The sequence below is a fragment of the Dermacentor silvarum genome, chromosome 1 (genome assembly GCF_013339745.2).
Source record: "Dermacentor silvarum isolate Dsil-2018 chromosome 1, BIME_Dsil_1.4, whole genome shotgun sequence".
NCBI classification, from domain to species: domain Eukaryota; kingdom Metazoa; phylum Arthropoda; class Arachnida; order Ixodida; family Ixodidae; genus Dermacentor; species Dermacentor silvarum.
In genome coordinates, this window is record NC_051154.1 from 31905280 (window position 1) to 31929868 (window position 24589).

Here is a 24589-nt window from a genome sequence, read left to right on the forward strand (position 1 = left end):
ACTCAGGCTACTTATTGAAGTGCGATCAGCTAATTAAGCTTAATTATGCACAACTTTAAATATTCGTTTTAGGGCATAAGTTTTATTTGAGCAGTTCAGCGGTGCTCAGAAATGTCCAATGAAGTTGTTTCATTAACGTTCTCTTTTACATTGTTCTTTTTCCGAGCTCTGAAAAGAGCCCATGAAGTGCTTTAACAAAATGACGTACGTAACTGCGCTCTTCCTCGTCTGGATGGCAGTTTGGTTCTATAGTTACGTGAAACACCCGCTATATAAATCACCGGTTGTACCCCTTTCCCTCCCTGCTCCGTGCCACCTTTTTGAAGCTTTACCGGGTTTCTTAGCAGTATTTAATTCGGCCCTTTAACGGCAGAGCGAAACTTTTCAGTGGAGCACCTCCGCGTACCTTCCAGGCACCACAACCATGGTGTAGACGTACGGGAAGGGGGAGGGGGGGGGGAAGAGAAAAAAAAAACACTTTTCACACAGCGTGCAGCGTGAGAGCATGATTTATGCAGTGCCAACAGAAGCAGAGTGCCCGGCGCGCGTGCTTCGCACCCCGACATACAGTTCTCCGCGCGCTCGCGGGGCTTCGAGAAAGTGCGGTCGGGTAGCGAAATATTGGCTCGCGAAAATGTCGCCTGCTTCCATTTCGAACGTCCCCGTGCGACACTTTAGGAAAAGGATGGATGCCGCACCTCCCCCAACCCTCAGAGTACTCGCACTTCCGAAACCGGGGTCGCCCTTATTTACGCCACGCGTCCCGTAGCATAGCTGCGTGGCCGCATGAAGCCGCGTCGCCGTAGTTTTCAGCAGCGCTGTTAAAGCTGATACGAGTCTCAGGTAACGCGATGAGGACTGCATTTAGGCATCGCTGGTGGCTTCGAAATTAGTGCGTAAAACCCCGCTTTGGTTCGAACATTGTGAACAAGAAAGACGCGCATTGGCTGGACGCGCGGTAGATGTGGCGGTTCTCATCATTTGGCTTTTAATTCTTTGGAGCGTATAGACACCGTGCTAACATATGGTTGCTGCCCGTTCGCGGAGGTAATCGCCGAAATTTGGAGGGTGTGAAATGTACAAGTCGGATCCGTGCGCAAGGAGGCGAAGGAGCCCGAACAAAGCGCGTCACGAGATGCCGGTCGAACGATTCGGGGCTTCATTATGCAAGATGGGACGCACCTCAGGGCGGGTAGCTTCCGCCGCAGTGCACGGAATCCGCTGCGAGGAGGCGACGGCCGCACGGGACGCGCGTGCTCGTCGTCCCCTGCTCAGGATGCGGCACCTCAAAAATACCGGCTACCCGCGCGAGGGGAGAGGCCCGGGGAGTGGGTCCTTCGAGGAAGCACCACGTGTTTTTGTACAACGCTCGGCCGCTCCGCAAGAAACTGCGCTGGGAGACGGAGTGGTAGGGGGGGGACGAACCAGGACGACGAGGGGGACCGGGATGGAAGTCCGTTGCAAGCGCACCCCGCACGCAGCTTCCGTTTGAAGAACATTCGTTCCATTTGCTTCTGCCTGTCACTGCTGCGCGGCCCTGTACTGGCTCAATGTCATGGGTGCCGATCGCGCGTCCTGGTTTTCAGCTGACAGAGACTGCACACCCGCAAAAACAGTGCTGGTTTTCACATCAGCATGGCTGCACGGGCGTCTGTACGCGCAGGAATGCGACATTCGCGTTAATACGTGGATCTGGGTTCGTACAAATGCCAGTTGCCCAACCAATTTTCCTTAAAACGAGGAAAAGGGGAACCGAAGGGCTCAGGTTTTGTTAGTCACAACCGCATGAAGTTTACAGATAATGAAGCCAAGAAAAGCAAGGAAAGCATAGGGGAAATTATTTTTCGTTTTCATTGAAGAGTAGACATTCTAATTGAGTTACAAGAAAACAAGCTGACGCGAGTAGGAGAACCTTGTTACAGTCGATTTATTATGGATAAGGAAACCTCACGAGACCTATCCGTGTGCGCTGAACGAAGGCGAATACGACAAAAAAAAAATAAATAAATAATGCCCAAAGAATCGCAAAAGTGGAAGGCTATAAAAGCAGAATTCAAGCGAATGCAGAGCCGCTATACTCCTCAATTGAAGTGAGATAAAAGATGATCATAGAAAAATCTACCTGTTTTGTATAAGCTTCCATTACGAACTAAAAATTTTATGCCCTCTGCTGCAATGATTAGCGCCAGTGCTATCACCTTCATTCTCTAAAGCGTTATAGAAGCTCCGACTGTTCGTGGTCATTCAAAGCCCTCACTTTTCCTAATTTGTCACTCAGAACATGCCAGTGTTCGTATATGAAAACCTCTGTTGAACTGTGTACTGCTAACCTCACTGGCCACGCGTTTCCATTGCCGGGGATCAACGCAAGGATTGCCAGCCAAATGCCCGCTGTAGTTTTGGTGAAAGGTGACCATCCGAACGTGCATGCGCTACAAACAGCAGCACATTCTTGCGCTGAAAAATAACGAACTTCAACAAAGGTTAAAATAACACATGAAATCAATCGCCTATAGATCTTTCTCTACAAACGAAGGTTCTTAATTATGACTTCTGTTCTTATCTTTCTTGCTTGCAATCATGATGAAGCACATTATCACCCATTGTGCTGTCACCCACTGAGCGCTAAGCTTAGTGCGGCTGATAAATGCAGCTGAGGCATAACTCGATGCTCCGAAAACTGCGACAGTAAAGCGCGGTAAATAATAAAAAGGAAAGAAACAAGCAGAACCGGGCTGCTTCGCACGCTTCCTTTTGTTCACGCTGTGTAACAAATGTCTTTAACGACTTTTCATGTGTTTATATTCTCGCCGATATAACGCTTTAGAGAATGAAGGTGATAGCACTGGCGCTAATTATTGCAGCAGATGGAATAACAATTTCAGTTGGTAATGGAAGCTTATACCAATATGGCAGGCGTAACGTTAAGAGACAGGAAGAAAGCGGTGTGGATCAGAGAGCAAACGGGCGTAGCAGATACTCTAGTTGACATTAAGAGAAAGAAATGGAGCTGGGCAGGCCATGTAATGCGTAGGGTAGATAACTGGTGGGCCATTAGAGTTACAGAATGGGTGCCAAGAGAAGGGAAGCGCAGTCGAGGTCGGCAGAAAACTAGGTGGGGTGACGAAATTAGGAAATTTACAGGTGGAAATTGGAATCGGCTAGCGCAAGACCGGGGTAATTGGAGATCGTAGGGAGAATAGAAAAATGTTCTGAGTGACAAATGAGGAAAAGTGAGGGCTTTGAATGACCACGAACAGTCGGAGCTTCTATAACGCTTTAGAGAATGAAGGTGATAGCACTGGCGCTAATCATTGCAGCAGAGGGCATAAAATTTTTAGTTCGTAATGGAAGCTTATACAAAACAGGTAGATTTTTCTATGATCATTCTGCCTTCGTCCTGCAGTGGACATAAAGATAGGCTGACGATGATGATGATGATGATGATGATGATGATGATGATGATGATGATGATGATGATGATGATATCCTCGCAGAGTGCTATATTGTTCGTAGCTGCATTTGGCGGCACGACAAGACAAGCAGAAAGAAGGAGGGAAAAGACAAGGCACACGCTGTTCTCATAACGTAATTGTTATTGAAAACCATGTGGCAGAGACAACACCATCAAAACCAAGCGACAGGAATAAACGCAAGAACACATGGCTGCAAGCAACAGCGGCATAAAGGCATGTCACAAAAAAAGTTGTCATAGCATGCTGAACTAATGCACACATTAACTATTAAGGTGATGAATTTCTTTTGTTGATAGAGCTATTAATGCCTGGCTGATAAACGACTGAATAGATGAGTGAAAAAGAAGTCATGGCTTGCGCTTCACAACCGAGGTCATCAACATATCAGTTGCAGTACCTTGATCATAAATGTACGTTACCCCTTGTCATGCGTGCTGGTAGTATATACCGCCCAAGATCGCATAACTCACTGCACCTCAAGCCACTCAACAATTTATTAAAAATGGCACTGTCCAGTCTGCGCTACGTCCAGCACTCGCGAAGCCTTGCTTTCATGCAGGTTAAGCTCTGGGGAACAGCTAAAACGATTGAGTGCCGCTGGATACACGATAAGTGCTGCTTGTCAAAAACTTTTGTCGAAAGGGTCAAGCGAGATATAAGCCCACTGTACTACAGAAGGAAAGAGAAAAGCAGGTTCTCGGTGATTCTGTATGTGCACCAAATGTCAGACAGCCCAGAGAATGTCGCCAATAGATTTAAAGTTAACATTCTTTCTTTTAGGACTCAAGTTAATCTCGTATAAGCAAAATGACAGCAACAGAGGGCAACAAAGAACATTCTGATTGCAAAATGAAACACGGGGTCAAGCATATGTTTTGCAGGTAGGTTGTAGTTTAGTTGATCCCGCTATTATGCGGTGCAAATCATATGCCGGTCAGAGTGGTCACTGCATCATCTGCAAGAGTATCAGCATTCTCTCCCACCCTTAGTTCTAAGCTCACATCTGCAGGTGCACACCCTTATAGATGCAGCCATTCAGTCGCTACATAGCAACCAATTAACAAAATTAACAGATCAGATGAGAGATGGAGTAGCCAGGCATTAATAGCACTATTAACAAAAAGTTGCACATCTTAGCAGTTCCTGTGTGCTTCATGTTATGCTATCTTTATTGTGGCATGCCATTGTTCTTTGCCACGTGCTCTATTTTTGTACTTAGTTTTGAGAACATTGCTTTGGTCCATTTCCGTTGTACATAAGCATTTGGTTTTCAAATAAGAAATATGTTTTGATGACAGTGCTATGTTTTGATGACAGTGCATGTCCTGTCTGTTCCTTTCTGCTTTGTCCTTGTCTTGTCGCGCAACGAAAATTGGCTATGAATCCACTCCAACTAGCCCACCTATCTATCCTTTTGCAATGTGCTACTGTTTTTGAGTCATGTTGGTGCTGCAGTCCGTCCATGCAGGTACAGAGAAATAAGAGAGGAGAGCAAATAGGGCACATGCACGGTGAGATACTTCGTCAACAACGAGGAAAAAGGCTTCGTTTTTGCTTCTTCTGACACATTTTCTTTTTGTCACTGTCGATAGCACATGCCGATGTGCAGAATTGCGGACAATATTGGCATTGGCTGGAGGTGTTACCAATGCAGTAGGCCCTAGAACAACGTAAGAGGGGCAATCCTGGGCCCGTATTCACAAAAAGCTCTTACGCTAGAAATGTTCGTAAGGGAAAATATCACCCAATCCTGACGCTGAACATAAATAACGAAGGCGGTCAACCAATGGTAAATAGCACAAACGAACAGCTTTGTGAATGTGGCCCTTGGTTTTCCTATATTCATTCGCAATTTTCAGCTTACGATCGCACGTGTGGGAACAATATTTCGTGATTTCTGTAGTATAGCTAACCTCAGAAAAAGCTACTTCGCCTGGTGAGCAATGTAATCTATATTGTGAAGCAGGGGCCTGATTCACAAAGCTTTTCTTTCGTAAGTTCGCTTTGCCATTGGCTGGCCGCCTGCGATAATGATATGTCTGGCATCCGGATTGGCTACAGTTCTTTCTTACAAAAAATTCTAGCGCAAGAAGTTTTCGTGAATTCGGGCCCATGTCTTTACATTTCTGGAACAGCCGCACAGGATGAGCGTTTGTATAGACTCAATTTCGTGCGCTAAGCTTAGCATAATAAACAGCTATACAGTTATCATTTGGAAGCTTTCGCGCATGGTGTATCTGAAACAATCACTGTATATTCCGTTTCACAAGCTCTGTGCAGCGAAGACAACTCGTGTCAGCCAGCCAGTAACGACAACCGGCTGCGTGTCAAAAAGAACGGAGGGGGGTTCGTCCAATGTGCGCTACTAATCCTGCCGTGGTGCTTCCATACAGTCGGCATCGCGCGGAGCCGGGCGATCAGAGACTGACAATTCAGGGGTCACTCCCCTGGCTGTCTTTTCTGACTGGCTGTGGCGACCCATATCGTTAGCTGCGCTGCACGGAGTCTCTGAGATGGACTATAGCTGCAACTAGTGGCTTGGTTTTGTGATCGCACACATCGAAGGGGCTCTAGCACAGATGTAATTTGTTTACGTCCCTGACTGCAACGACAAAGCTGTGGTGTACAGGCGAGGCCATTTACAGGAACAATGTTTGCCTGGTTACGGTCGAACTCAAATCACGTGTTCATAACTCTGCACATATACAATATACGTCGCTTAACGGAAAACGTTTTCACAGCAACCATTGTGCAGAAAGAACTTTAAACGTAGTTGGATCTTTACAGCAACGGTACGCAGCAAAACAATTTCGTCGTATTTTTCTTTAACTTTTTTTTTCTTTTTGTTGTCACCCTGTAGGCTGCCTCCCTCTCATGACTACGTGGCACTTTCATCCCACACGTCTTCGCTGCACCAGCACGCGGGAAGCGAAAGAAGAGCGCGCGCACCAAGGTTGGCGAACTCCGAAGAATGGCGTTCCTCAGCAAAAGGAGCCGCCGCTGACTGGGAGACTGTCGCGGACGAGCCTGGCGGCAAGGATTCGACGACGCTGTCGCTTGAGAGCGGGATATTTTCGAGTATGATCCGCGACTGTCGCAAAAGCGCGTCAGCTGCACGGCTGGGCCGCGAGGGCTGTTGTGTCGCCCAGCCGTGAAGCGCTGCGCAGCGACTAGTGCGACAACACTCGCTTGCGAAATCGCACGCCAGAGCGCTCGGAGACGGCGCGCGTCACGGCGGGCCGCTGACCTTGCAGGCGGCCGCTGAAGAACCGAAGGTTCTGCCCCTCGGCTGCCTGAATTTGAGCGGCCAAACGAGGACTTGAGCTTAGCCGCCAACGGTTATATAGCGAAAGTGGGAGAGATTCACGTTCCAGAGCTTGTAAGAGAGTATACGAACAAGCACATCGCCAACCGGATGCCAAGCAAGTCGAGTCGCACATTTAAGTGTTATCATGAACGATGGTAGCCGGAAAGGATGCAATATCGTAGATCAGCTGATCTACAGGATCCCAGAAACGACATACAATGGTCATGAGTGACAAACTGCTCGCACTGCACAACTTCCGACGTTACGATAATTATTTCAGAAAACATGAGTATATGCCCCTAACTCACGTTCCTAGTGTATGGGAAGTGAGGTAGTATTTCATATATGTGCGAAGTTGATTGCGCTGGGCCTTTTCGCGTAAAGAAAAGAAAGAAAAAAAAGCACACTACTATGCTTGTTCGCTGCCGTACGAAGTATATAATATGCAACCCACTGCACATAAGTCAAAATCAGTGTTTTGTCGAGAACTCCGGTATACAGCCGCTGAACGTCACCACTTTCTAACAATTAGCGGTCGCTTGTACACTGGTGAAATGTGTCCAACGTAAGTGCCTGCCTCGCCTTTACGCCAGTGCTTCTCTTTCTTGGGTTTAAGAACTCTCCCTCAAATAGAAGAGTAAACATACTGAGGATAAACTTTCACTGATGGTCAGTTTTTCAAGGCTTCAAGTACCTTATTTTCAAGCGGTGACGGATTCCCTCGTAACCTTAATTTGCGTTGCAGAGCTTACGATGCATGATATATGATTTACTCTGCGAGGCTTAACGCCAGCGCTGGCGTTAAGCTTCGTGCTTCCCAAAAAATAGTAATAACTTCATTAAACCGCGCGTAGTTACGACAACACGCTAACCCAGCGGCCAGAATCATTACTTAATCGGGTCACGACAAAAAACCCTGCATGGAATCACAAACCAAAGGGCACGGGCCGCCGAGAACAGAATGCCAGGAAGCATCGCCGGGCCCTCTTTCCATCAGCACGATATAACGGGGAGAAGTCGCGGAAAATAAGAACCGAAAGAAGGGATATATGATCGCTCTGATGAAACGAAAGAACAATCGGCGGGCACTGATTCCAGCCGGCCGCATACGGCGTACCTCAAAGGCAAAGCTACCATAACACACGTTATTTATGGTGCGGGCCCGATCACAACTTATAGCGGCTGGGGGAGCCGTCTGCACCACTCCTCCTCGTTCACACCCCGCGAGTCCCAAAATGTTTTAATAATCATCCGCCGAGGAAGAGGCGACGCAGAGGGACCTTCCTCCCCCGCGCCCGCCCGCGCTCCGACGATCCCTGATCAGCGCCGCGCGCAGGGTCGGCGAGACGCGCAGCCGCGGCCGTCGACGACGAGAAGACAAAGATGGGGCGGCCCTCAAGTGGCGGAGGATATTGGACCGATGCCCGCTCCCCCCCTCCTCGTCGCCGTGACGGCACCGTCGACAATTGGGAATTAACCGCGCCCTCCCGTCCAGGCAGCTTCTCCTCTCCCGGGCTCCATCAATTCCAGTTAGGGACCCTGCCGCGCTCCGAGGTCCAGATTGAGCTTTGCAGCGTCTTCCCGATAAATTGGCACCGCTGCCGACGCCGAAGCGCATGGCCGCGGCGTGCGCTTCGAACACCGATGCGCTCGGCTGTTTGCGGAGCCTCCAATGCACCAACAAACGGGTGGCGAAGCGTGACATCGAAAGCAGCCGACACAGCCTCATCTAGGTGTTCTCGAAAATGCACACCCGGGCCGCACGAAAGTACCCTTGCAGAAATCGTACTGACATCATCTGTGTGGCTCCTGACACTCGGCGAGCGCCCGAATTCAGAATCATACGCAATCTGCTCGGCTCTACCTTCCAGAGCAACCGCGTGCATAGTAGGCAGATAAGTGAGAACAATTCACACAAACCAGGGAGACTGATATTCCATAAACCATAAATCCATAAACCAGAGTTTGACGAGCAATCAAATTTTATCACACAGACTATTGAATTTCATTGTTATACCCAGCAATCGGCTACTTGGAGTGACAGTACAACCGACTAGACAGCATCAGGACGGATTATTGGTAACAGCTACTATAGGAAACAATGAGTGTATTACGGCAAGAGGCAGCGCGAAAACAAGGACGAGATCGAAAGGGGCAGTTGCGCTTATAAACCGTATTATGTAACAGATAGCAACTTTATGAACTACTTGGCCCATATTCCCGAAGAAGTTCTTACGCTTTAACTGCTCGGAAGTACCGATGCCAGCCAATCGTGATGTTGCACATATTAGCCAAGGCGACCGGCCAGTGAAAAACAGCCGACATGAAGTAAAAGCTTCGTGAATTCGAGCCCTCGGCCTGTATTCACAAAAAGCTCTTATGCTAGAATTGTCTCTTACGAACAATGCTAACAAAAGAGCTTTCTGTGGACCCCGATGTGTAACTGCTGTCATTTAAATTATAAACTTCGTTTATTTTTGCTACTTCTATAATTTATTTCGAATGAATTAATGCCCTAGTTTATCTAGATATTGGCCACCGCAATGCAGCTTGGTTCATTCCTTACGCTGACGGAATGATTTTTAAACATAGTTGCGTGGGACACGCACTGTATATATCGTATATAGCACGTATAGTATCGCATGTCACGTCGCTGTCATCCTGTCACCACCGTATTGTACCGCTCAGATAATTTTTTTCATGCGGCTATTTTTAGGAATGCTTCTTGATAATACACATGCTTGAACAACGATTGCGTTTCATGCATGTGATTCTGCTATCTCTCAGGAATGCGCAACGTGCATGGAAAGAGCTCGCTGCTCATAACGGTTCGTTGCCTAACCGTGATATCAAAGGGCGTCCTTGCAAGGACGAGTGACGACACAGTTAAGCAGCGGAGGGACATTCATTTTCTGGATACCAGCTGACACAATGGATTTGATTTTATCGCCTATATACAAGCAGTGTAGGCAGCATATGAGTCACATTGTCACTTGTCAGAAAATATTTGCAGCAAGGACTATGTGCCGGTAATAAATTCAAAACTAAGAAAATTGGTGAACGACTAAGCAAACATTGTGTAGCCGCATTCAAAAACGGCTCCTTTTTTTATCTCTATAGTAGTGGAAAACAACTTGACCTAGCTAATAACCCTCAGCATATATGCGCGAGTGGACGTATGTTAAGTGGGCATTTAAATCAGTCGAAATTTGTACATTGCTTTGACAACGCTATCTCTGCATTTGATCGGCGGGAAAAATATTGCTTATTAGCGGGAAAAGTGATGACCTGCAGATTTTTAACAAAACAACTGTCATAAATATATTTAACGGACCTAGAGATTTTCAGCATTACCTCACGTCACGGTGCGTTGATGCGGTTCTTTCAGTGTGACATAACCGCCTGTGTGAATGAACTACGTCACTACTGTCACAACTGTCACTGTCACTACTACGTCACAACTGTGTGAATGAACTACGTCACTGAGGACGCACCAAGCACCCGTTCACTTCACGACTGGCTTATTTGAAACTCCAGTTCTAAACGTTATACAGTCTAGCTGAACTCCGTTTCTCCCATTTCTAACTTTAATCACGAAGAGTACGCATGTACATAATAAAGATTAAACGCAACATGCAACGAATAATACGATGGAGGTGGCCGGAATTGCACGGCAGGATTAATATAATAAGCCTATTGAGTTTGATTTTAAAAAATGGCCTAGCATACTTTACGTTTCCAGGCTTTTTCTAAAGAAAAAAATTCTGCGCACACGTACTGCACGTCTACTAATGGAAACTTACGAAACCCCATTTCCGTACGGGGACTTCGAAGTGATGCTTTCGACTGCTTTCTCGCACAGGAGGTCCCAAGGCCATAGGCTCGGTGATGATCGCTTCCATTACCACTGGTTCCGATGAAAGCATTTACCGAAAGCGACCGTTGAAATGTCAGGATGTTTACAACGCCCCTCGAGCAAGATTTCATAAAGGCGAGTTCCCAACGCATGTGGCATAAGCCGGACATGGAGATCTATGCGATCAACTGGCGTTGAAGTTTAGTAGGTTTGAGTCCGGAAAGAAAAGAGCCCGATTCCATGCAGTCAGCCATGTGGGCAGCCTGCAAAAGTGAATCGAATGTGAGGAGGGGCCACTCGCGTCCTCCCTTGGACGATAGAGGAGCTGCGCCGAAGAAACGAACCCGCTAGGACGACCATCGATCGTCGTTCCCCGACACTCAGTCACTTCCGAACACCGTTTCGAAACGTCGTGTGCGGTGCTGGATTGACACATTTATCTGCTTTTGGCGCGACGACAATTTCGCGAACCGTGTCCGGTCGAAAACTGGCCACCGCGCTGGCCGTGAAGTGCGCTACAGAAAGCTGTGTCCAAAAGGAGGAGGAAGGGCGGGGAAGGGGGGGGGTGGATGAGAGAGAGAGAGAGAAAGAAAATAAAAGGTTTTTACCTCTTCCTATGAGTTCAGCGCAAGAATCGGTTGCGGTGGAAATGACGGGCCTCCCGCGAAATTCCGCAGTTTCCTCAAGAAAGACGGCTTCGGGGAGAAGCCGAAAGACAGAGGAGAAAAGAGACGCAGCGCAAGAAAGAAGCGCGCGCCATTTCCCTAGACTTTGGATAAGGCACCCCGTGAACCGGCCCCTTATCGGCTCTGGAACGCGAGCAAATGCCACGGGGTCATCGGTGGAAAACACGAATGTGTTCGTGACGTCCCGCCTCCTCCCCCAATTCGTCATTAGCGTTGCTGACGTCACAGTATTGCTTGTTGTTGTTAACCATGATATAACCCTCTGACCACCCTCCCGTGCGTGTCAAAATGGAAAGAAAAACGTGCTAACCGAAGCGTTGAGCAAGAGGTGGTCTTAGTCAAGGTATGTAATAAGCCGGGTTGGTTGGTCCTGGTTTAAAATGTCTGTTCATTGTTCCAGCCTAACCAGACACAGACGCGGAACCTGCACAATGGTGTTATGGTCACGCTCCATAATTGCGGCGGTCGTTACACTTACGTGACCCGATCAGATAACCATCGTTTGAAGCAGCGAAGTACCTTGGGATTATCAGACAATGCATTTTTTCGGTTATCGATGGCTGCGAAGTGAGCTCCGCTGTCGGAGAAACTATGCGGCAATGGCCTGCGCAAAGCTGTAGCGAACGGGAATTCGTACAGCCCTTAAATTATACGGGCATAGCGTTCTTACGGCGACAAGCGTGCGCGGTATACTGATATTAGTACATTTGAAGGCTTTCATGATTTTACTAGGAAATAATTCAACTATTGCTATTCAATACTTTACCGCTATTTTTCTCTTTTTGTATCAAAGCCCTTATCGATCGCACGAGCCAAAGATGCTCCGTGAATAAGTATGCATTGCGAGAAACTGGGCGACAAAAATTTGTTTCCGGTGGGGCCCTGCAGCTTCGGAATGAGAAATGTACTGCAGTCGTTAAATACGCACATCTGTGTTGTACCACTAGATTTAACGCTGAATGCTTTAGGAAGCGATCTTGTTTTCTTTTTTTTTTTTTTCGTTTTTTTTTTGCACCTGTAGTCTGTAAACTTCTCTCACTCGTACATTGGTAACACAGCAAAGCCGAGTGCGAAATAGGAGAGCAATAAGCCTTTAACAATGAATGAAGCCTCATAGGCAGCGTGCTCAATTCTCACAAAAACAACTCGGCCGCCGGCAGAGCTCTTGCCGCTTTTCTTGGCAATGCCAAGGTAGTCGAAATATGCAACCCTCTATCTAAATATCTCTCTAAGTATAGTAACAATTAAAGCTCTGCCTCGCACAGTGAAGCCGTCCCAATTGACTATGTGTAGCCATATGTTGCCATTAAGTTAACGCAGATCTGCTCCCGTATTCACCGAACCCGCGATTGGCCATCGCCGCCGCAATCGTCGTGTTATATCGACTGCTATCATGAGCGGCGAAGGCCCCAACGCCTGCGAGTGAGGAAATGCTCTCACGCCAGATAAGTATTGTGAATACAGGCCCTGGTTTGGCATTCCCACCTGAAGACGCGTTGAAAAAAGAAGGAAAGAAAAATCGTGCTTGGCATAAATGACGTATATACAATAAAGCAACGCTCAGCGTGTAAAATGTGTGCTCTTGCATTATCACGGGACGAGGAGGAGGCAAAACGCACAGAACGCACTGGCGGTAATACCACTAGCAACAGGACAATGAACTGCAGCAATGATCGTTGCGACTAACAAGGTATCCCAGCAGTCGAACGTGCGAATTATATGTTTTTATATATTTCCCCGTCCTGTGACCCTTATATGTTAGCGTAGGTTCTCCGACATGCATAATCTTATCGAAAACTCGAAAATTATCACCATTGTTTCATAGAGGAAGCATGCGTCCTTTATGACTGAGCTCAGCTAGTCGGTGCTTGCTCGTGATTGCCGCAAAACACAAAGGGAAAGCGGACACAGCCCTCGCGCCCTTTTCAAAACGCTTGCGCTTTGTGCGATTATCACGAGGTGACCATGCGATAACTGCGGATACATCTTGGGAGCGACTAATACTCTCTGCAATTATGTCCAGCCATCGGGCCATTCGTCCTTATCAGCATTCACCAATACAAAGGTGAGACGGGCACGCGTTTCGTTGATGCGCAAATTGTGCGGATATGCACTGCTGCGCAAGTATAACTTCTCAACGTTTGCCGGCAGGCATGTCGCAGCAGAAACTGACTGCACTTGGAGCGCTCCTCGAAAAAATGGCGACATCGCCAGTAATAAGCATAAAGGGCATTTATTCGTCTCTCACTAGGCATGATCCCGCGTAGACCGCCATCACAAAGAGGGTGTGCCGAACTGACACGCTATATAACCTCAAAAGTGTAGGAGTGCAGGCCAGTTGGCGTAGCGCTGTCAAGGTTAAAATAGCGCAATAGCGAAAGAAAGCAACGAAAAATATTGGAGGCGGCCGAAATAGAAAAGCTAGGTTGTGACAGGTATGCATGTAAGTGCACCTTCCACTGTTTTGAAGGAAAAAGAAATAGTCCGTCTTTCAATCAGCCATCTGCCACATGTTATTGCAAAGGCATGCATAAGAAAATGCATCAATTTCCTAATTCATCCTTCGATCGAAGCGTGCGTGAGCGGTTTGACAAAGCGAGGGTTTCCCAGTGTATATGTCCAGTCTCAAGTTAGAGCTCGTGTTGTTCCGTCTTGCTCTCCGTCCTGTCTATTGCGCTATTTCATCCTTAATTGTCCCGTTTCTACGAATCTTTTGTCCCAAAGACCAGCGACCACTAAAATCACCTGCCCACCTCCATCGTCTCCTTATCAGTAACTGCATCCTTCTGCAATTGAATAACTCTTGTAACGAAATATGCTTGCTCATGCACTTTTGTTCTTGTTTTTCTTCACACTCCGCCTTTCCTCTGTAACGCATCACGACCCTGATAGTATGTGAACAAATAGAATAATTAAGGGAATAAAATCGGACGAAAACAACAGATATACAATATTCGTCGCACGCTACGTTAGCACGAGCTTTGGGCGCCCCTATAGACACAGCGTAGTAGATCAGCTGTCGATTAACCGAATGCACGCAAGAAATGAATTCGCCAAACTCCAATAGTCAATTTCATGTGGCATGCGAGATTAGCTCCAGAGACAGCTGCCTGAAGTGGTTATCGCGGTAGGAGCTCCTGCTGATATGTGCGCATTGTTTCCAGGTGACGTCGCTATCCAGCAAGGTTTTCGCTGTACATAAGCGCTGCCAGCGCCGTGGACACTGCGGCTTCAATTAGGTCATTAAGACCCGCCTCGAAGCGCGCATCGAGAGAGATGCGCAGTGATAAATTGGGGCACTGGTTAAAATGAAGATGAATCGCTGCGACACGCACCCCCCGTCAACCATCTGAAGGCGCATTTATGGGAGACGGAAATGGCTCCGACGCTACACAGCAGCTAACCACATGGTGCGCAAAGCACAGCGGCGAACGTAAGCTGTACCCAGTGTGGAGTACGAAATTTTGTCTGAATATACTTGGGAGCAGCGCGAGATGACGGGAGAAGCTGAGACAACGCGAGCGCCGACTAATTTAACTCTGACAGTATGACGTAATGACCGTTTGCACATCTTCACCTATATACTTAGATATATGTGTGTCTTTTCAAACAAAAGTTGCGAAACATTTTTGACGAGTTCAATCCAGTTTTCTGCAACGGGTATCTGGCCTCTTTCGCGAAACACGAAAACGCTCAACACGTGTGGCTGAAATCAACTTCCCTGATACCTGCGCGCTGACATCTTAATGCTGAATAAAGGACCTGTACACGCGAATCGATTCTGTCGGTCAGCTGAAATAACAGTATTAATTTCAGAACACATAATGATTCATTTACGTCGAAACACCTAATCTTGTAAAAGTGCGAGTGTCCACTCTCGCTCTTCTGCGAGGCGCCCGATTTGTATTAGTCATATAATACGTAATTTAATTATGAGGTTTCACGTGCCAAAACCACCATATGATTATGAGGCACGCTGTAGTGGGGAACTCCGGATTAATTTGGACCACCTGACGTTCTTTAACGTGCACCTAAATCTAGGGACACGGGTGTTTTCTGCATTTCGCCCCCATCGAAATGCATCCCCCGAGGCCGGGATTCAATCCCGTGACCTCGTGCTCGGCAGCCCCATATCATATGTGTGTATATAGGTACATATGCATATGTATAGACAGACCAACATACCCATTGAATAAACCCGTCGCAAAAGCATTAACCGTTCGCTGCAGAAGACTGATATGATGCATGGCGATTTTCTACCAAACCAAGCATGTTTATCATTACGTAGATGCGAACTGGAGTTGAGTCAACTTATTTCTATAGTGTGCGCTCGTGCTGCTTCTAACTATTCTAGCGGATATGTAACAACGAGCTCAGTATCTTAACCCTTCTGCATGAAGCTTTCTCTACTACAAAGGCGTAGGAGCGTTTAGTGTCTTCTTGTCGCGGAACTATGCTAGTAGTGAGGTAGCTGAGGTTAACTGCGACCTCCCTTATTCAAATGCACGAGAAAGGCACACATTTCGTCCGTAGGCAATCGCTGAACATGTTCAAATGAAACTTTAGTGCACAGAGAAAAGTCCAAATCTAGTGACTCTCAGAATTTTTATTTAACCACGATTCTTGCGCTAACGTTAGGACACAAGGGCAGGGACACAAACGAACAAGGCTGTACACTGCAGTCTGACCGTTGTTAGAGATAGCGCTTCACGGGTACGGTATTGTTTCTTCATGTCTTTATCCGTGTGTCCTTATACGCTAGCGCAAGAATCCTAAAACTTGACTAACTACACTGTAAAATAATTTACGCCCTTAAATGTGAATAAGGGTTTAAATGCGTGTATAAATCACACCCTTACTCTCGTTTTGGGTGTAAGGGGGTGAGTTATAGACCGATTTATACCCTAATTCACATTCAAAGGTGTAAATTATTTTACAGTGTAGCCCAGTTTCAAGCATATTTGAGTTTCATTTAGCCTTCACAGCACCGGCACACATCTGCGCCACAGACCGAGCTGCAAACTTGCACTACCACAATGCCGCAAGCAAAACATATTGGAGCGCTGTTAAAAGCAATTAAGTGGTAAGCGCTTTCAACCGGATAAAATCATTAAATCAAAGTCCCACGTTATAGCGTCCTAACATAAAGGCATGTGTACATGACTTTTATTTTGGGGATTAGGCGAGTTTCGCGTAAGTTACAATCAAATGCCGGTGTATGGCCTACAGTCACCTGTTATGTAGAACTTTGTACGCTTTAAACGGGGCTCTCTTACGTGCTGTTTAGTTGAGAACTCGTTTTTTTTTTGTTAATTTTGTGATTTTCGCCAATTTCTGTATTATACGTAATGAGCTAAATCAAAATTATAAGCTTATCATCATTCGGGATATTTTTCTTTTTTGTCAAGACAACAAATTTCATTTAGAGTAGTTCAACGGCTGCCTAATTAGAACATTTCTGCGTTTTATTTCTGACTGGGGGTGCCGAAGCTAGAGGTCCGTTTCACTAAAACAGAAACCAGTGGTTTGAAAGAAAAAGAAAGAATAAACCGCAAAAGGCAAAGCTATCGAGCGCAAGCCTCTTGGCGTTCCTACTGCATTTCATACATATAGCAGTAAGCCCTATAATAGCAAGCAACGCTGCTAACACTGCCGAGGCTACTGCAACTTATCACGCTACCAGCATCGGCAAAAAAAAAAAAAAAAAAGAGCATGCCTCATGGCAGCAAGAAATAAGGAAGTGCTTCCTAATTTGGCGTAGAGTTGACTTCATATACGTTATAGTCTTTATATACCGGATGTTTCAGCGAACGCTTTCAAAAATTTTTAAAGGTTGCCTGTGGCAGATAGCACAATTCTAGTTCATGAGCGGGTCTACTCGAAGAGGCGGACATTACTTGCACAAAAATTGAAATGCATAATCGACTAATTAACAAAATTCACTAATTAAGTTTTTAACTAATTACCTTTTGGCCCATATTGCAATTTACCAATTCTAGCCGTGGAGTTCGCAAGGTGGATCCACTTGGAACGAATTCTCAGGATGACACCAGTTTCGAGATAATTATTCCCGAACTTTGCGGAGAAATACATTGTCGTTCCGGTTATTTTCTTAATAAAACGTCGTTTTATACATTGAAGCACAAAAGTAACCGGAACGACAATGTATTTCTCCGCAAAGTTCGGGAATAATTATCTCGAAACTGGTGTCATCCTGAGAATTCGTTCCAAGTGGATCCACCTTGCGAACAACACGGCTAGAATTGGTAAATTGCAGTATGGGCCAAAAGGTAATTAGTTAAAAAATTAATTAGTGAATTTTGTTAATTAGTCGATTATGCATTTCAATTTTCTGTGCAAGTAATGTCCGCCTCTTCGAGTAGACCCGCTCATGAACTAGAATTGTGCTATCTGCCACAGGCAACCTTTAAAAATTTTTGAAAGCGTTCGCTGAAACACCCTGTCTATAGCTTGCATCGGTGCAGGTACGGTGGCTATTGCAGGCTGCGATGCTGTCTCCTCGAAGCTGTCTTCGATGCCGTATACGTGAGGCAAAGTAGCTGTCTACGCAAAGACGGCAAAGTAGCTATCTACGCCAAGGCTTGGAACACACCCTGCAAGTATGAAACACTGCTGGCGAGCATCTACCTGCAGAGTCTTGCTCTATTCAATGCGTGAATGCGCGACAACTAAGGAAAGAAAAATAAAATAAAAGGACCGACGCGGCAGCATAGCAGGTACAGACGCCAGGCAGCCATAGCTTGGGTAAAGCGCTGTGGAGATAGCACGATCCGAAGCATCTCTCGCGCAGATATGTGCCGGCGCGCGTCGGGTCTCGCCACTCTTGCCACGAAAACCTCTCGCTCCCGGAGGGCGCATCGCGAACGCGTATTGCTATTCAGACGCCGTGCAAAGGGATACAATGGGCAACGCGAAAAAAAAAATTGAAAGAAAAGGGAGCGTGGGTGAAGTCAAAGCACGGTACCCGATACAGTCAGAAATAAACATTCACACGTCGTCCGAGACTGTGAACCCCGCGGTAAAAAGCTTCATAAAAAAAAAAAAAAACCTGCCCGAATATTTATTGGAACGACGACGAGAGCACACGCGCAAGCGCAAGCGCCGCGGGCCGCGAGCCACGGGCCACGGGCCACGGGGCTCGTGCACGCCTGCTCGCACACCGAATAACGCTCCATAATAAATTCTGATCTTCGGTTTCAGAGAAATCGTTGCGTTCGCGACGCCAGAAAGCGGAAGCAAAGGGAGCCCCGTGAACTTAAAAAAAAAAAAAAAAATCAGAGTGCGCGGAAAATTTCAGACGCCGGCTGCACCGCACAAGGGTAACGTGTGCAAATTCACGACGAGCATCGCAGGCAGGCAGCCAGGCAACGACATTGAGGCTGGCAATATTTCAGGACGCCGCACTTCACAAGCGCAGCGCCCACCGTGTTAGGGTTAAGTCCGGTACCGCTAATCCTGCCAGTGAAATGGCCCACGGACCCGCAACCGACGTCGTCGCGGTTCCCCGGGCTTGCCTACAGAAGCCTTGCCAACGGCGCAGGGGACCAGAGAAAGCCTACTCACCGCAGCTGTCAGTGTCCTGGTCCTCTGAGGCCATGTCCGATTCCTCGGTATCCTGGCTCCAGTTGAACTCCATCCGCTCCAGACGCGCGCCTCTGGCCAACTGAGACTGGGCCCGGGAGTCTCGTGATAATAACGAGCGCCGGCCCCTGTGCTGCTAATGCTGCTGGTGCTTGCTCGTCGCGATGATCCCGCGCTTGCCGAAATTTTCTTCCTCGCTGCACAACACGCGCTTCCAGTTATGGCGGCTAGGCTCACGTTCTTTTTCGCACACCTGCGCCCACTGTGGCCGCCGGCGATCTCCTTTCGAAGTGGCTCTCTCTTTTTTTGTTTTGTTTTAATTAGACATCCTCTCCGCGTTCAGGCAAGCGGCGTCTCATTTCTCTAGAGGAGCGAGCCCGACGTCAGCTGATGCAGGGTCGGGCTGGAACGCGCGATCCAAACCGACCGCGGCCAGTGCTGAGAGCTTAGATAGTTCCAAGAAAAAGAGCAGACGCGCCGAACGAGGAGCGGGGGACCTTGTCAACCTTGGGATACCCGACTGTGCTGCGGTCGTTGCATTGCGCTTGCTTTTAAAGCGAAGCTTTACTTGGCTAGGTGAAACGAAAAAGCGTCGGTCCGTCGCCTGTCCACAGAAAACTATCATCATCAGTATTGGCTCGAGCATCGTCGTCTTCTTCCGCAGCTGGCTCGTTGGCTCGTGCTCGTGCTCGGCACGCGCTCGTGCCATTCTTCCCGCGTTCGTCGTCGCCGCCTTCGTCCAAAGCTGACTCCGTTGCCGCTCATCATTCCAGCGTATATAATTTCACTTCTCTTCTGTCGTCGTAAATGGCGAGGCCGCGTTTACGGGGGTATGAGCCATTGCTTAAGGGGGTATGAGCCATTCATTCTGTGTCTTACGTAACGGACATATTTAATTTTGAAGCAGTTTAATTTCGAAGAATCGTAAGCGGGAATGGGCGGGCGAATGCTGCTAACCCCGCCGCCGAGCAAACTCGAGACATCGAACGCAAGCGACAACGGCGGACTGCGGGCATACCGTCAGTGTACGTCGTTCTCTCCGCCGCAGCCGAACGTGTGTGTAACCTCATTAAGAAACACAAAGACGTAACCAATAATTGAGAAATACTTTAATGAACCGCCGGGATTAACCCAGTCATAAACACCGGGGCCATACGTTTCAGCTTCGCTGGGTAATCATCTGTACTGAGTGCTGGGCGGTGATCTTTTTTTTTTCTGTAAACCTGCTTTCTTCTTTCTTTCTTGTTATAGCAACGGAAAGTAACAGTCACTACATGGCGCGTTACTAGAGGGCAACGTTCTTTAGTTTACTTTTTGAATACGTTAGGATTAGGAGGGTCAAAATGGAAAAAAACGTGCATGTAAAGTGTATATATAGGGTGGACTGCTCCGGACCGCCGTCTGGCGAACTTCGCTCCTCGACGAGGCAGCACGTGTGTCGAATGAGCTCCTGAACAACACTTTGCAATGTGGTGAACGCGGTTTAAAACGTGGATCGGTGACCTCAAAGACACGCTTCCTCTTTTTTTCTTGGCTGCACATTCTGCTCTTGAACGCTGTAGTTGCATAGAACAACGCCCTCGAGAAGCACCCTATAGCAGGGCCACAACGCCATACGACGACGAGACTATATATGCAGGTATCGAGGGAGTGCATTTGACATTCAAGCACAAATAAAATAATAGTATATCTATAGCATTATGCTGGCACAATGATCCAACGGTTAGATGCAGAAACGTAGACTACCATAGGCGCTACCGTCGCTGAACTTGGCCAGCGCATCCACCGCAGTGGCGCAAGGCAAAGACTGCAAGAACATGGAGCCTCCTGCTCACTTCCCTCTTCGCTTAATTTTCGTCGCAGCGGCAGGCAAAACGGTCGCATGCTTGGATCAGGTTGTGCTTGCTGATGTCGTGCGGCTGTTTGTTAGTCTTCCTCTCAGTCACGCCAAAGACAAGAGTCTGGCGGGCTTCGGCAGTTGCCATCACTGACGTTCCAAGGCCGTCACACAGAATGGCCTGCATTACTGGACAAACGTAACTTTCAGAACATCATCTGACCGCTGGCGCTGCTTCGTCCTCTTTGCTTCAGATAACAGGTCACTGTTGGTGTGCGTGAGCTCACTTCTTTTTCTTTTTTTCGCATAAAGTTGTCGCGGTGGCCGGGAGGCTTATGCAACAGGAACTGCATGCGTTTTGATCTCCTGTGCCCGATTGGAAGTTACTCCTTGGAACAAAAGTACTAGGTAGGAGATAGAGGTTCACGAAGACAAGGTTAAGCACGTATAAAGATTGGGTTAAATTGGGTAACCAGTTTGAGTGGGTGACCAGTTTGCACAGACAATATGCCGAGTGCCAGGTCGCCATTGGAGTCTACTGGAAGCTGAACGCGGCCACTTCCAGGTAGTGCACCTTCGGCAACGACTTTGCCGAAATCTGCTATGGAGCATGTCTTCTTTTGCTCCACGGCCGAAAGATATTTACGAATACATGCACTCACAAACTATAAATATAAAGCACGTGGGACCCCATCGTTACCCTGTGGAAGCGTAGTCGAATGCACTATTTCGTTTTTATCAGTGTAACTTTCTTCTAGACGAAAGTTGCAGCGCAGAGCGTATCGCTGTCTCCCGTGAGCCGGTGATGAGGTGATAAGAAAATCGGGTTGCAGCTCTAAAGGTACCCGCTCCTTTCCTCCACGGCCTACTGAACGCCTATGTGAATGTGAAAATGGGAATGAGATCACCCGTTCCTTTTTGGTGTCCATCACCGCTTCCAAAAAGGTGATAGCGAGATTTTAAAAAAAAGTGATATAGCAGCGTAGCGTCCTCTTTTTTGTTATATAGTAGGCACTCCTGTGGCCGCCTTCAATGTGTAAAGTCGGGTGGCGACTTCGTTGTCTTCAACAAGAATGGGTTGTTTTGAACACTCTACGTGGCCGAACACCGTCAGCGACTGCGAGCCGCCAGACATCCGCTATGAGTTGCTCTTGTGCAAACACGGTCCCGGCGTAAGCGTGACCTCACGCGCCTCTGTAATGAACGTGATAACCCTGTGTTTGTTCTCACAGACTTTGTCTCGTTTTGTGTCGTTTCGAGATTTAACGTTTTACAGCCGCCGTGCGTAAGGCAAGCTGCTTATCTCGAAGACTTGTTGTCCGCGACACACCCACAACTTAAGTGCAGCTGCTATAGTGTAACCGCGATTCGTAAGCACCTCTCATGGTCTTTTGAATCACCTGTGGAACAGACACGCAGGCGTCGTCGCAATTCATACTAGCGTCCTAGTGCGCTTCCTGAACGCTATCAAGTGCGGGTGATTAACTTGTTCTTGAGGCGAATAACACACAGTAGGAGCTTGCAACTCTTCTTTTCTAGCTGACGGCGGCAGTTTAATTTCGTTTCTTATGCCAAGGCTGTATGCAGTAACGGCTATCGATTGCACACTCTTGCCTAGCTTCTTGGCTGCTGTTATTGGGAGTTAACGTGCCACTCTGTTTATATGGTTCTCACTAACAAAAATCGAACCCCTACGTTCCCCTTATTATTCTCGCCCATGTGAAAAGATGCCCTACTTAACACGTACCAAAGCGGAGCATGAGCCTCAGTGGATCAAGGCTGGCAGCTTCGAACTCGGGGAACGAAAAAAAAAATTGCGAAACTTATCCTGACAGCGTTCTGACAGCACAAAGTAAGAAGACGAAAAGAAACACATACAACAGGTGGGTGCTGATGTTGATCAGCGCCCGTCAGTCGTATGTGTTCTTTTTCGTCTTCTTCCTTTGCGATGTCAGAACGCTGTCAGGATAAGTTTCGCAAGTTTTTATCCCGAATGTTCCTCTGTTTTCTTCAAAAGTTTCTCATTCTTTTACCGCGGCACTTTGAGCCAACTTAGGACTCTATTCAAATTCGCGCGCTTTTAGTATGGTGGTTACTTTGGCAATGGCTCATAAAGAAATGATGGTAAATTGATAACTGAATGCTCTGTGCGACTGTTTTTTTTTTTCTGCTTCTCTTTCTGAAATTGCGCGCTTTTGAAATTTAGCGACAGGTACAAACACGAAGAACGGTGAGCTCAAAAGCACGCTCGAACTTGATTGAGTGATGGAATTTCACGTCCCGAAGCAATACTTAGGCTATGAGGAACGCCTGTAGCGAAGGGCTCCGGATTAATTTTGGCCAACCCGGGATTCCCCTTTAACGTGCACTTAAATCTAAGCAGACGAGCGTTTTCGCATTCCGCCCCCTTTGAAATGCGGCCACCGCGTGATCAGGAATCGAGCCCGAAACCTCGTGCTCAGCACTTGAACGTCATAGCCACTCAGCCACCACTCAGATACGCTTGAACGTTTATCGCTTTATCGGTGACGAGGCAAGGTGGAGTGCTAATGCCCCATATCATGGTTTCCTGTTATCTGTTTTCTTATTGAATTATTATTATTATTTTGCACGCAAGAGAGCTCGTGTACGGAGGGGCTCGTGTTTACACAACTGCTATATAATTACATGACTCAGTATTTTTGTGCTTGAAAGTTCGTGTAGTATGTGATGCGAAGCAAGACGATAATTGTTACTCACGTCTCGTAATTATACAGCAACGTCGCACTGTGAGTGTTCGGGAGCAACGAGAGAGGCGCGGAAAATGGCAAACAGGGCTCAAGTCCCCTCTTCGTCGACTCTGTGCCCCGCCCCCTCTTCTGAAAAGGTGGTCGACGCTATTATGTACAATATCCACCCTTTTGATTCCTTATACATAACACAAATACTGCAAAAAAAGGAAAATAAATTATGTGCTCTCCCCTTTCCGGACAATAATCAGGCTGCCACTAGGATCACAAGAAATTTCCAAACCCGACAAAAAACTAAGCTGCTTTCACATCCTAGCTAGTTACGTTAGATTTCTTTACACAAGTCTCTACTATAGATCACATTTTATTTTGCAAAGTAGTAGAGACGCAGCGCTCTCCTCAAATACGCAGCTTGGTCACAGTTTAAAAAAGGCGAAAGAAAGATGTAAGGATGTTTCGTACTTTCATTCTTCACAATAACGCGTGCATTCGTGATAGCAGCAGTGCCTCTCAATTTCGCCTATTCCTTCCATGTTGCATTTTAAAGGACACTGGACCACCAGTAAAGCTTAGAATGCATTCATAGGATAAGCCACAATATCTAGGGAGCAGAAAACAATATTGCGTCAGGCCCACTTGCTTTGTCTCAAGCTGACGCGGCTGTCAGACACGTAGCCCGAGTGTCGCACACAAGCAGAACTACTCCTAATGTTTACGTGTATGTCTTAAAGGTCCCAATATATGCGTGACTTACCAAGATGTATGCACTGATAAGCATGGTCAGCAATTTCGATCGTACCGCTCAGCCAAACGCCACAGTTTTAGTACGAATGACCAGGGGAAAAGCGCCTTAACAGTAGATTTTATTTCATATTTATCGACTTCAAGTGTCCTGCCAACCTTATCCATAAGAAGGGAGACGTTAAAGAACCCAGCTTGCTTTCAGTATTGTATAAAATATTCACCAAGATAACTTCCAATAGAATCAGGGATCAACCAAGAGAACAGGCTGGCTTCAGGAAGGGATATTCTACGATGGACATGCCATCAATCAGGTAATCGGCTGCGGAGTACAATCAACCTCTCTATATGGCTT

The 24589-nt window shown here is 47.2% G+C and overlaps 1 protein-coding gene across 1 annotated transcript in view; it reads right to left on the reverse strand.

The window, feature by feature from the left end:
• The window catches only part of LOC125945899 (uncharacterized), a 76399-nt gene extending 57191 nt beyond the window's left edge, over positions 1-19208 (reverse strand). The window contains exon 1 of the mRNA XM_049668495.1: positions 18910-19208. Coding sequence (XP_049524452.1) covers positions 18910-18982 — 73 coding nt within the window. The 5' untranslated portion in view covers positions 18983-19208. The remainder of the gene's footprint in view (positions 1-18909) is intronic.
• Between the last annotated feature and the right edge of the window lie 5381 nt (positions 19209-24589).